Source organism: Oryzias melastigma, linkage group LG5 (genome assembly GCF_002922805.2).
Source record: "Oryzias melastigma strain HK-1 linkage group LG5, ASM292280v2, whole genome shotgun sequence".
In the NCBI taxonomy this organism is placed as follows: domain Eukaryota; kingdom Metazoa; phylum Chordata; class Actinopteri; order Beloniformes; family Adrianichthyidae; genus Oryzias; species Oryzias melastigma.
The window spans coordinates 28,342,473-28,352,324 of record NC_050516.1 but is presented as its reverse complement, the minus strand read 5'-3'; the positions used below and the strand labels follow the sequence as shown (position 1 = coordinate 28,352,324).

Sequence of the window (9,852 nt, the reverse complement as noted above, 5' to 3'; positions counted from 1 at the left end):
CATGATTAATTGCAATGTTTTGCCAGGTAACATTTATTTGTACAATATGGCAGCAGTCCATGGAATAACAATCCACTTTTTGTGAAAATGTGATCTAAACCACAATAATAGCAAGAAGTAGCTACTAAAAACTGATTGAATATTTATTTATTTTGTAAGTGACTATGGAATAATTGGGATAATACCCGACAAAATGTTTTAACGTAAGCCATGGAAGCCTGAGTTAAAGCCATGGACTGTTTCTTCGATTAATTTGCGTTAATACATATTAAAGCATTAATTCCTTTTAATTAATCACATGCATTAAAGCGCTAATATTCACAGCCTTAATTTTTACATAAAAGGATTGGTGTGTTAAATTGTAAAAAAAATAAAAGAAAAAAGAAAAAAAATCTTTGCAATGTGGTCCCCCCTCCAGGCATAGGCGACCGCCTAGGTTGCCTACGCTCAGGGCCGGTCCTGCTCATAGGCCATAAAGGGTTCCAAAATTTGACAAAAGAGCAGGACCAAGGTAAGATTTGTGGTGTGCTTTGGTCATTCACCTTGTAAAAAAAAAAAGAAATAACGCAGGATCAGGACAAAAACATGCCTATTGAAAATGACTTTATAGCAAAACATTTTTTAGTTTTTATTTCAAGACTGTTAGCCTGCTACTAAACTATTAGCTTTTTTTGTTCCTATTTTAGTGCCATTTTCTCCAATGGGCTGACGTCCCTCAGGGAAATGCTGGGTTCATGTGGTGATGGAATAATCAGAAAAATGACCGTCCGACTTGGAAATCACAGATAAATATCAGAAAAACAATAAATCTTCAAAAATTGCATCATTGCAGAGTAAGACCCAATCCGAATTCTTCCCTTCTCTCTTTCCCTCCATATGAAGACGGAGTTTAAGTGCAAGTCGTGTCAAGAAAATGTAATTTTTAAATTTCCCCCTCCAAGCAGAGGGTTAACAAGTCCTCCATGCAAGGGTAGATAAACTGTGCGGCGGTGAAAAGCGCTTTTTTTCTCATGGGCGCGCTCTGAAGCACAGACGTTTAGCTTTAAATGTAAGTAATGACTTTTTATTGTAGCATGACCTTTGTTATGTATATTCAAGTTCCGCGCTAAAGCTAGCGGACTGGCGATTATTGATGACATCATCGAACTAAAGGGACGTACGAAATGTGAGACACTATTTTTTTCATAACTCTCCGTTTGGAGGGCTAAATAAAGGGGAAGGGAGAAGGAAAGAATTCGGATTCGTTTCTGTGCCTGAACAAAGGTGAATGTATTTGTAGTGCGCCATCTATGGGGAGACTCCTGAACTATAGGGAAAATAAAATATTATCACAGGTCATCAAAATCGTTTATTCTAATTGGGTCGGCCAGATTAAATACTTTAATGGTTCCCAGGCCGTAGTTTGGACACCCCTGATCTACAGGAAACTAAAATCAAATGTGTAAGCAGGTTTCTGTTCAAATGATTTATCAATTGCAGAAAAAAACTCTGGAAAATATTTTAAAAATACTATTCAAAATTAGTTTATTTAAAATCATTATTTTTGATTTTGTAAAGAACAAAACGTTCAGAAACTGTTCCAGTTAAGATGTCTTGGCGTTCCATTTACCTAAAAATGAACAAAAATGTTTCTTACTTTTTTAGCTTCTTGCAAATGTGTTCTTATGATCTCCCTGACGGGTGGCTGTCCCTCCACAGGAGGACTGCTGTAAACCATCAGGCTGTTCTTCCCACATGGCTGGTCTTCCGGCCATCCCAGGTCCAGATTTGGGGCTGGAAAGTCAAAAGGTTCAGGAAAGTAGGTGGAGCAGTACTCCTCCGCCAGCGTGTTCCTTTCCAGTCCATTCTCCTCCTCTGGCTGAACCCAGTTCTGAACCCAGTTGCTCATCTGCCCGACCTCTTCGGGAGATAGAAAGCAGCCAAAGCGCTCTGGCCCGATGGTGCTGTAGAAGGCCTCGGCTCCTGCGCTCAGGAGTTCCTCCACTGCTTCACGCTCCCGCTCAGAGTGAAGGAACCCAGTGGAGGACTCGTCCACCGGCAGAAAGACCGCATTTTCATCTAAGCTCAGTTCTTGTGAGTTTGGCATGGCTGCAGGTTTGTTTGTCGTCTTTCCAGATCGTCTGAGTCAGCAACGCTTGAAATCATCTCCATCCAAACTCTAAAAAGGAATCTCCATACTGTCGACAGCTGTCCTGAACACTGCTCATGTCTTGAAGACTCCCTTGATGAGTTCACTCAATCTCTTTGCCCCGAAAACAGAAAGAGGGAGCAGCAGTTCGTTGAGGTGCAGGTCTGTCTGTGTTGGTAGTGTTTTTGAACCTGTGTCTCAGGTCTGAACGCTCCTCCTGAGCTCTCAGCAGCTGCTTTGCACTTGTCCCCTCCCCTGCCCGAGTGTCACCACACTCCTCCTGCTCTTCCACTCCTTGTTGCTGACATTCCACTCATTCAGTCGCGCTGACACACTGTTTTACTCCGTCATCACTCCATGTCGTTTTCTTTGACTTTCCAGACTCCATACTGATGAATGCACAGCCTTGTGTTCTCTGGTTTAAGTCCATGCTCCACCTATGTGTGTATGTGTGAGTCCTGAGTGATCTCCACGTGTGTCTATCAGACATTTGCCAAATAGTTTGCTTTTTGGACCAGTTCAGCCTGACCAGTGGGTCTAGGAGCAGGATTCAGACTTCCCAGACTAAACACAAAAATTTTTCTTTTTCGGTTCCACAGAAATTAATCTTTTGCGTAACTTTGATGGCAATCTGCCGAGGGGCATTTTTCAGCGTAACTGCCACTGCATGGGCAGATTGCCACTTGTACACATCAAACTCTGTGGTGGACTGGCAACCTGCCCCGAGCTACTGCAGAAATAATAATAAAAAAAAAACCCTAATTAGTTGGAAGCAAGTGTAGATGAACAGATAAAAGTGCTCCTGTTCTGCAGAAGGATGAAATGGAAAGCAGGGAGCAGCTTCTTCATCAGCGCTTTGTTACGTCAGGAGATTACACCGCTTCTTTATGACACATGAAGTGCTTAAGTCAGCATTGAAGAGGACGTGAGAGGCGTTCAGCCCTTTTCTATACACAGTCAGTCCAGCTGAGCAGTAAGGAGTGTTCTTAAAGAAAAACAGAATCAAGTCAGCTGAGTACTGCGCATTAATCCATTAATCACACCATTTAATTTGTTGTGCTTGCTAAGCATTCACACTACAGTGATTCTCCTGCTCCTTTCCGTACGTTTTTTTCAGGTTGTTCAGGACATTACTGCTTGAATTTTTGGTATTCATAAACTTTAACATAAAAAAATGAGTGAAATATCCCCCATAGGAAATAAATGAGAAGATCTTCAAACTTCAAAATTGTAAGTAGATTGCAACAAGCCTTTAAATAAATATTCATGGGTTATGTTTGAATCTTTTATAGTAATTTTCCCCAAATTTAGAGTTTACTTAGTATTTTAGCAACATGCTAACGTTTTTGGCTAAAATCTAATGAGGTTTTTAAAGGCTAATTTAAAATTTAGCTAATATTTTAGCAGCAGGCTAACATTTTTGACTAGTTTAGTTCACTAAGGAATTTTAAGCTATTTGGAGTCTAGCTAGTATTTTATCAATGTGCTAGCTTTTTGGCTAATTTTGCATCTACTGAGTTTGTTATGCTAATTTGGAGTTTAGTTAATATTTTAGTAACATTCTAACATTTTTGGCTAATTTGTTGTCTACTGAGGTTTTTATAGGCTAATTTAGAGGTCAGCTTAATTTTAGCGCCAGGCTAGCGTTTTTGTCTTATTTCCTGAGGAAAGTTTAGCTAATATTTAAGCAACGTGCTAACTTTTTTGGCTAACCTGGCATCTACTAAGGTTTTTTGGGCTAATTTGGAGTTTAGCTCATATTTAAGGAACACACTAAATATTTTAGCAAAATTGGCATGTATTGGGGATTTTTAAGCAATTTTACTGCAAATTTTTCAGAACAACTTCAGTGCTCTTTCATAGTTCTTTCACAAAATTTCCAGTCTTTTAGCAAATTTAACATTTTGCAAATAACTTTTGGATATTCAGCAAATCCCTCCAGAAATTAAAGTAAATTGCGTCACCATTTTCATCAAAAAGCTTCTGTATCTTAAGCAACTACTTTCAGCAAAAAAGCATCACACTTGCATTATTGTAGCTAATGCAACTTTTCTTGTTCATTTTTAATTGTCTCTGTTACTAATGCTACACAATATTGTGATTTCAATCCCAGCACACTGTTGTCTTTCACCTGCTTGTTGTTAGCTACTGGGTGAAGTCATTTCAGGTCTGAACTCACTTTGAATTATGTCATTTCCTTGTAATTTTCTAGAGAAGTAAAAAATTGAACAGAGATTTTTTAAAAAACTTTATTTTATTTTCAAGGCTTACTGCTTTTTGCGCAGGTGAATGTACAGGACTCCAGTAACGAGCAGCAGAGGGACACACAGCCACGCCAGAACAAAGCAGTAGCCAAAGCGTCCTTTGCTCAGATCTCTGGAATCACTCAGGATCTCCTTTCTGTGGAAGGCGAAGATGAGGCAGGCTGCGAAATCTGTGAAACCTGTGAGTTTCAGAAGTAAAGGTCATAGAGAAAAAGGTAAAGGTTGTCATGATTCTCAGTGTTTAAATGAAAATAATTTGAATTTATGTTAAAGTCCAATCATCTATTGATCTATGCTAAAAGCATTCCCAGTGGTCTTTTTATTATAAAAATAAAACATTTTCAGGACATAGTTTCTGCAGAGTGGCAATAGTTCATTAAGGTTCCATAAATAAAATTGAATTAGAAATCCACCTTTGAGTTGTGGGCGGGACTGAGTAAGCCAACCTCGATTTCCTATCATCCCTTGGCTAACACGCTCTTCTGCTAGCATACGGCCCCTCACAACTCCAAGCTAACATTAGTGGTGCAACAAAAATGGCGACCAATATCGGAGCTGTCCATCCGTACAGTTCTGAGCCAGATACCAGCTCAGATGTGGAATACAAAGGCGTTCATGGATCTATTTGTCTGCAAGTGGATGAATCATAACGGAGCAGAGAGCTTGTTGCCCACCGATTGTTGCACAGCCTCAACCTTTTTTGAATCAGCATTTTTTGTCTACTCCTGGTTCACAATGGTTTAATTAAAGAGATACTCAGAAATGCAATTTTAGGATGAATTTATCCTCCATCATCAGAAAAAATTCCACAAAAACATGTTAAAAACACCAAAAACAGGATTTTCATTGAGTGGGCCTTTCACTATTTACATTTTATGTTGCCCATCTACCAAAATGTTTACTGATGGATCACAAGTCGCACAGATAAATAAAGATTTAATTGACAATTAATGTGCTATTGTCATTAGTGATAAAATCAATTAATTTATCTGAATTGATCTAAGCCAAATAGATCAATAATCGATCCAAAAAAGTAGAGAGAAAAGTAGAGAGTAGAGACATAAGGCATTATTATAAAATCCGCTAGCTTAATGCTAACATACGATGGGTTTTCCCATAGGACGGCTAATGGTAACACCCAGTTGACCTAAACATACATTGCTGACTATATTATTTTTATATACTCACAGGCATGAATTTTCCAAACTCTTTTAGGGAAAAAAATGTAAGCAACCATCTGTGGTCTAAAACACAATTTTTACTCATACTGTCTGTCTAAGGTGTAATGATATAGGGTGGTTGCCACCTAGTGGTCAAACTGAAACGCCCTCCAAGAGAGGCAGAACAATTGATGGAGCTTCTCTGTTTGAGAATCCATGTAACTCTGTATGCTATGTGTAAACTCTAATTTCAATCCAAACAAATTGAGAGGATTGAAATAATTTTTTAAAAAGTTTGAATCGAATTCAATCGATTCTGGAAATGATTGGCGATACCCAGCCATAATTGTCAACAATAGAGTAAAGTTGTTCATGTTACCTGCGAAGGCCTGACACAGAGCTGTGAAGTAGAAGAGGCTCCCTCTGGTCAAAGTGAACAACTGACCCAGAAAAACCAGGAGTGAGACAGAAGAGAAGACCACTGAGAGGACCATGAGGGCCTGAACTGACTGGAGCCAGTCTGGGAGGACAGAATCACACAAGTATTACCAGTTTGTTTTACATTTTGGCAACTTATGACGTTTGATGAGTTACCACTTTCAGTCGTGGCTGCGCACAACCAGGAGTCTGTGGCGTTGTCATGGAAACAGTTGTACCAGAGATCAGTGATTTCTGAATCTGCCCATATCCACCAAGACTGTGGAAAAAAATAAATATTTGTAAGCTACTAAAACATGGTGATCATTACTGACTTTCCATACAAAGATAGGGTACAATCCAACACATGTGAGAGACAGAAAATCTGATGCTAAAAAGGGTGTGACGCTGACATCTAGGGTAGAACTGAGGTAAAACATGACCAGCTGGGTGTCTCCCTCACCTTCTCCAGAGTGGCTATGAGGAGCATGGCCAGGCTGACCAGATGCAGCACGATTATGAACACAAGAAGACAAACCATGGTTTCTTCACAGGGCCCAGCTTTTGTCCAGAACAACCCTGTGATGTTTTCACAAAGATACAATCAAACTTTCATACGTGTATTAGTCATAGATGTGTAGATCTACAGATTTGTTCTAACGAAATCTCTTCCTTCTACTACTGCTTCTACTGATGGATCAGCAGGTCAGAGTAACTTGACCTCTTTAGTGTCAAAGAACTTCTCCAATGGAGACAATCCCACAAGCATCTATTGACCACCTTCTAAAGAGAACCAGCGACATCTTTTGTCCTTGTGACTTGTATGTAATTAAAAATGGTCTTTAACAGCAAATTAAACTTTGAAAAGTAGAAAATTATTTTAAAAAATGTATTTTACAAAAGTTGAATTCCCAATTAAAGATTTATTTTTATGTATTCTACATATAAAAAGCGACTTCTTGTACAAAATAGGCGATCAAAACATAGAAAATAAAATAATATGATGGTGGGTGACAGAAACCCATATACATATATTTATACCTGCTAAAGCACTGTGGATGGATATAAACTGCATTTCGTTGCTGTTTACTTGAGACATGTGGAAAGTTGAATTGTATTCTAATTCTATTCTACTCTTTTTTTCCTCATATTTTTTAGATTAGCATAGCTTTTTGATCTGTCAGAGACTAAAATTATGCAATTGTTCAATTCATCCGAGTTACACTCATTTCACAGCTTTGATGTTTTCTCTTTGTTTTCTCATTTTTTTGGATACTCTTGAAATGAAACGTCTGAGGGAGATGCATTCTCTGCACCGTAAAACCTCACAATTTGTCCTTACTTTTGTTTTCCTCAAAAAAAGTAACACGATTTTGGCTGCAACATCTGAATTCATCCCAGTTACATAACAGTCCTGGTACTAACTGACTGACTGACTGAGCAGATTGAACACAGAAAGTGTGGAAATGCACCAACATTGTACCGGAAAGTCTTACCTGTGTCTTTCAGAGCTTTGAAGTCTGAGCAAATCTTGTTTTTCTTTCCGTTGTTGCCTCTTTCTTCTTCTCTCCTTATACTTCCTGATACTTGAGCTCTAAAAGTTGATCATACGGGTGCAGGAGACGGCTGTACTCTACACCCATTTCCTCAAAAGTGCCCCTTCCCTCCCTTTCAAATCTGTGGTCTGGACCAGTTCAATGCCACAAACAGCATTCCTCTGGACCTATATAAACACAGCAGCTATTCTCCTCTGCTGAACAGCAGAAACGTCTGAGCAAAAACCAGAAAAAGGAATCAAACCCTGAAGCATGTTTTATCCAAAGCTGGGTTTGTAAGTTGTTCAGGATGTTTTTGGTGAGGGTAGTGTTAGAAACTTTAGTGCCTGTTCTCCACATGCTTTCTAGTGCAAGAAACTCCTCCTGCATGAGGCAACTGTTAGACAGGAAAAGGGCGATTACTGTCTTTGGTTGTAAATGTCCAAGAATTCCAATCTAACCAGAGAACAACCAGGAACCACCCAAAGAGTTTTTCCTCCTAAATTAACACCAAAAATAATTTTTTTTTGTTTTTTTGTGGTGTTTTAATAATGTAGTCATAACAGTAAGTAAATAATGTTTAGCTTTTTTAATATGAATAAAATCTCTTTTCTGTTTTCGACAAACCTCAGTGACACTTTTAACAATTTCAGCAATCTTGGTAACAAAACATTAAGGTTGTTCAGGATATTACTGCTTGTATTTTTGGAATTGATAAACTTTATAGTTTTTGAAATATTGAGCAAAATATGCCCCATTGGAAATAAATGAGAAAGTCTTCCAATTTTAAAATTTTAAGTAGATTAGAAACAAGCCTTTAAATATATTGTCAAAAAATTGAGTTTTCCAAATATTTTAGCAACATGCTAACGTTTTTGGCCTATTTGTCAGGCTAATTAAGAGTTTAGCTTCTATTTTAGCAACAGACTAACATTTTTGACTAGTTTAGCTTACTGAGGAATTTTAAGCTATTTTGGAGTTTAGCTTGTATTTAAGCAACGTGCTAGCTTTTTGACTAATTTAGCATCTACTGAGGTTTTTTATGCTAATTTGGAGTTTAGCTCATTTTTTAGCAACATGCTGACCCTTTTGGCTAATTTGTTGTCTACTGAGGTTTTATGGCTAATTTGGAGTTTATATTAATTTTAGCAACATGATAATGTTTTTGACTAGTTTAGTTTACTGAGGAACTTTAGACTATGTTGGAGTTTAACTAGTATTTCAGCAATGAGCTAACTTTTTGGCTAATTTGGCATCTACTGAAGTTTTTTATGCAAATTTGGAGTTTAGCTAATATTTTAGCAACATGCAAAGTTTTTTGGCTAGTTTATTGAGATTTTTACATGCTAACTTAGAGTTTAGCTTCTATTTTTGCAACAGGCTAACATTTTCAACTAACTTAGTTTACAGAGGCTATTTTGGAATTTTGCTATAGTTAAGCAACACAGTAAATATCTTTTGCAAAATTGGGATGTGTTAAGGATTTTGAAGTAATTTTACTATACTTTTTTCTCAAATTTAGGTCAACTTAAGTGCTCTTTCATAGTTCTTTAATGACATTTCCAGTCTTTCAGCACATTTAACATTGCAAATAGCTTTTGCACTCTCAGCATCCCTTCAAAAATTAAATTGCATCACCAGTTTCAGCAAAAAGCTTCAGCCTCTTCAGTGACTACATTCAGCAAAAAACATTCACAATAGCATTATCGCAGGTACTCTTCTTGTTAAATAATGAAATTGTTCAAAAATACGTTTTTCGTGTGTCTTTTCACCAGGTTTTCACACAAATGATTGATTTTGAATGCGACTGCTGACACATTCAGGAACCGTCGGAAAAATGCCAACCACACATTGATGCAATCATAGCAGCAACCAATGTTTTGAGCAAGAACCACAAAAAAGAAAGCACAGCTGACATTTAAAAACAAACTGCTACAAAAAAACGTATGCTTCTTCAAAAAACCTTTCAGTATACTTCGCGCTTTCTTTGACGGAGTTCAGAAGAAAACGGTCGCGCAGTGAACGCGCCCCTACATGACGTACCGACGACGGTCTGATAACCAGCAGAAAGCATCGTTCTCAGACTCAACGCTGTTTTGGGAAGCGAATAACTTTTAATTTTCTCTCTGAGATGAATGCATCCACGTGAAAACGCAAAAATCCTGGGTTCTTGGTGCGGAACGATGGCACAAACAGAGGTACAGGAAATGGTTCCGTTACTTTGATTTATTGATGCACAAAAAATTTCGTAGCTTCTTCCGAGTCGAAGCTTTTCGTCCTAAAATGCGTCTGTTTCTGTAAACATGCAAGCTTCTATATTTTAAAAACTTTAATTTGTACTCCAGCTA

At 38.0% G+C, this 9,852-nt stretch overlaps 2 protein-coding genes and 1 long non-coding RNA gene across 3 annotated transcripts in view; 1 reads left to right on the top strand and 2 right to left on the bottom strand.

Moving 5' to 3' along the window:
* Positions 1-558, top strand: part of LOC118598786 — a 1,760-nt gene extending 1,202 nt beyond the window's left edge. The window contains exon 2 of the long non-coding RNA XR_004947921.1: positions 437-558. This is a non-coding gene — a long non-coding RNA (uncharacterized LOC118598786). The remainder of the gene's footprint in view (positions 1-436) is intronic.
* fam83e (family with sequence similarity 83 member E) overlaps positions 1-3,004 on the bottom strand; it is an 11,477-nt gene extending 8,473 nt beyond the window's left edge. Inside the window, exon 1 of the mRNA XM_024269153.2 lies at positions 1,637-3,004. Coding sequence (XP_024124921.1) covers positions 1,637-2,086 — 450 coding nt within the window. The 5' untranslated portion in view covers positions 2,087-3,004. The remainder of the gene's footprint in view (positions 1-1,636) is intronic.
* A 1,359-nt stretch (positions 3,005-4,363) lies between these two features.
* On the bottom strand, positions 4,364-8,272 carry si:dkey-264d12.4 (epithelial membrane protein 3). Its single transcript, XM_024270432.2, has 5 exons — positions 7,466-8,272; positions 6,433-6,548; positions 6,147-6,249; positions 5,932-6,072; positions 4,364-4,571 (listed from the first exon to the last, which is right to left on the bottom strand). The coding sequence occupies exons 2-5, from the start codon at positions 6,508-6,510 to the stop codon at positions 4,396-4,398; spliced, it is 498 nt and encodes a 165-aa protein (XP_024126200.1). The 5' UTR covers positions 6,511-6,548; positions 7,466-8,272; the 3' UTR covers positions 4,364-4,395.
* Between the last annotated feature and the right edge of the window lie 1,580 nt (positions 8,273-9,852).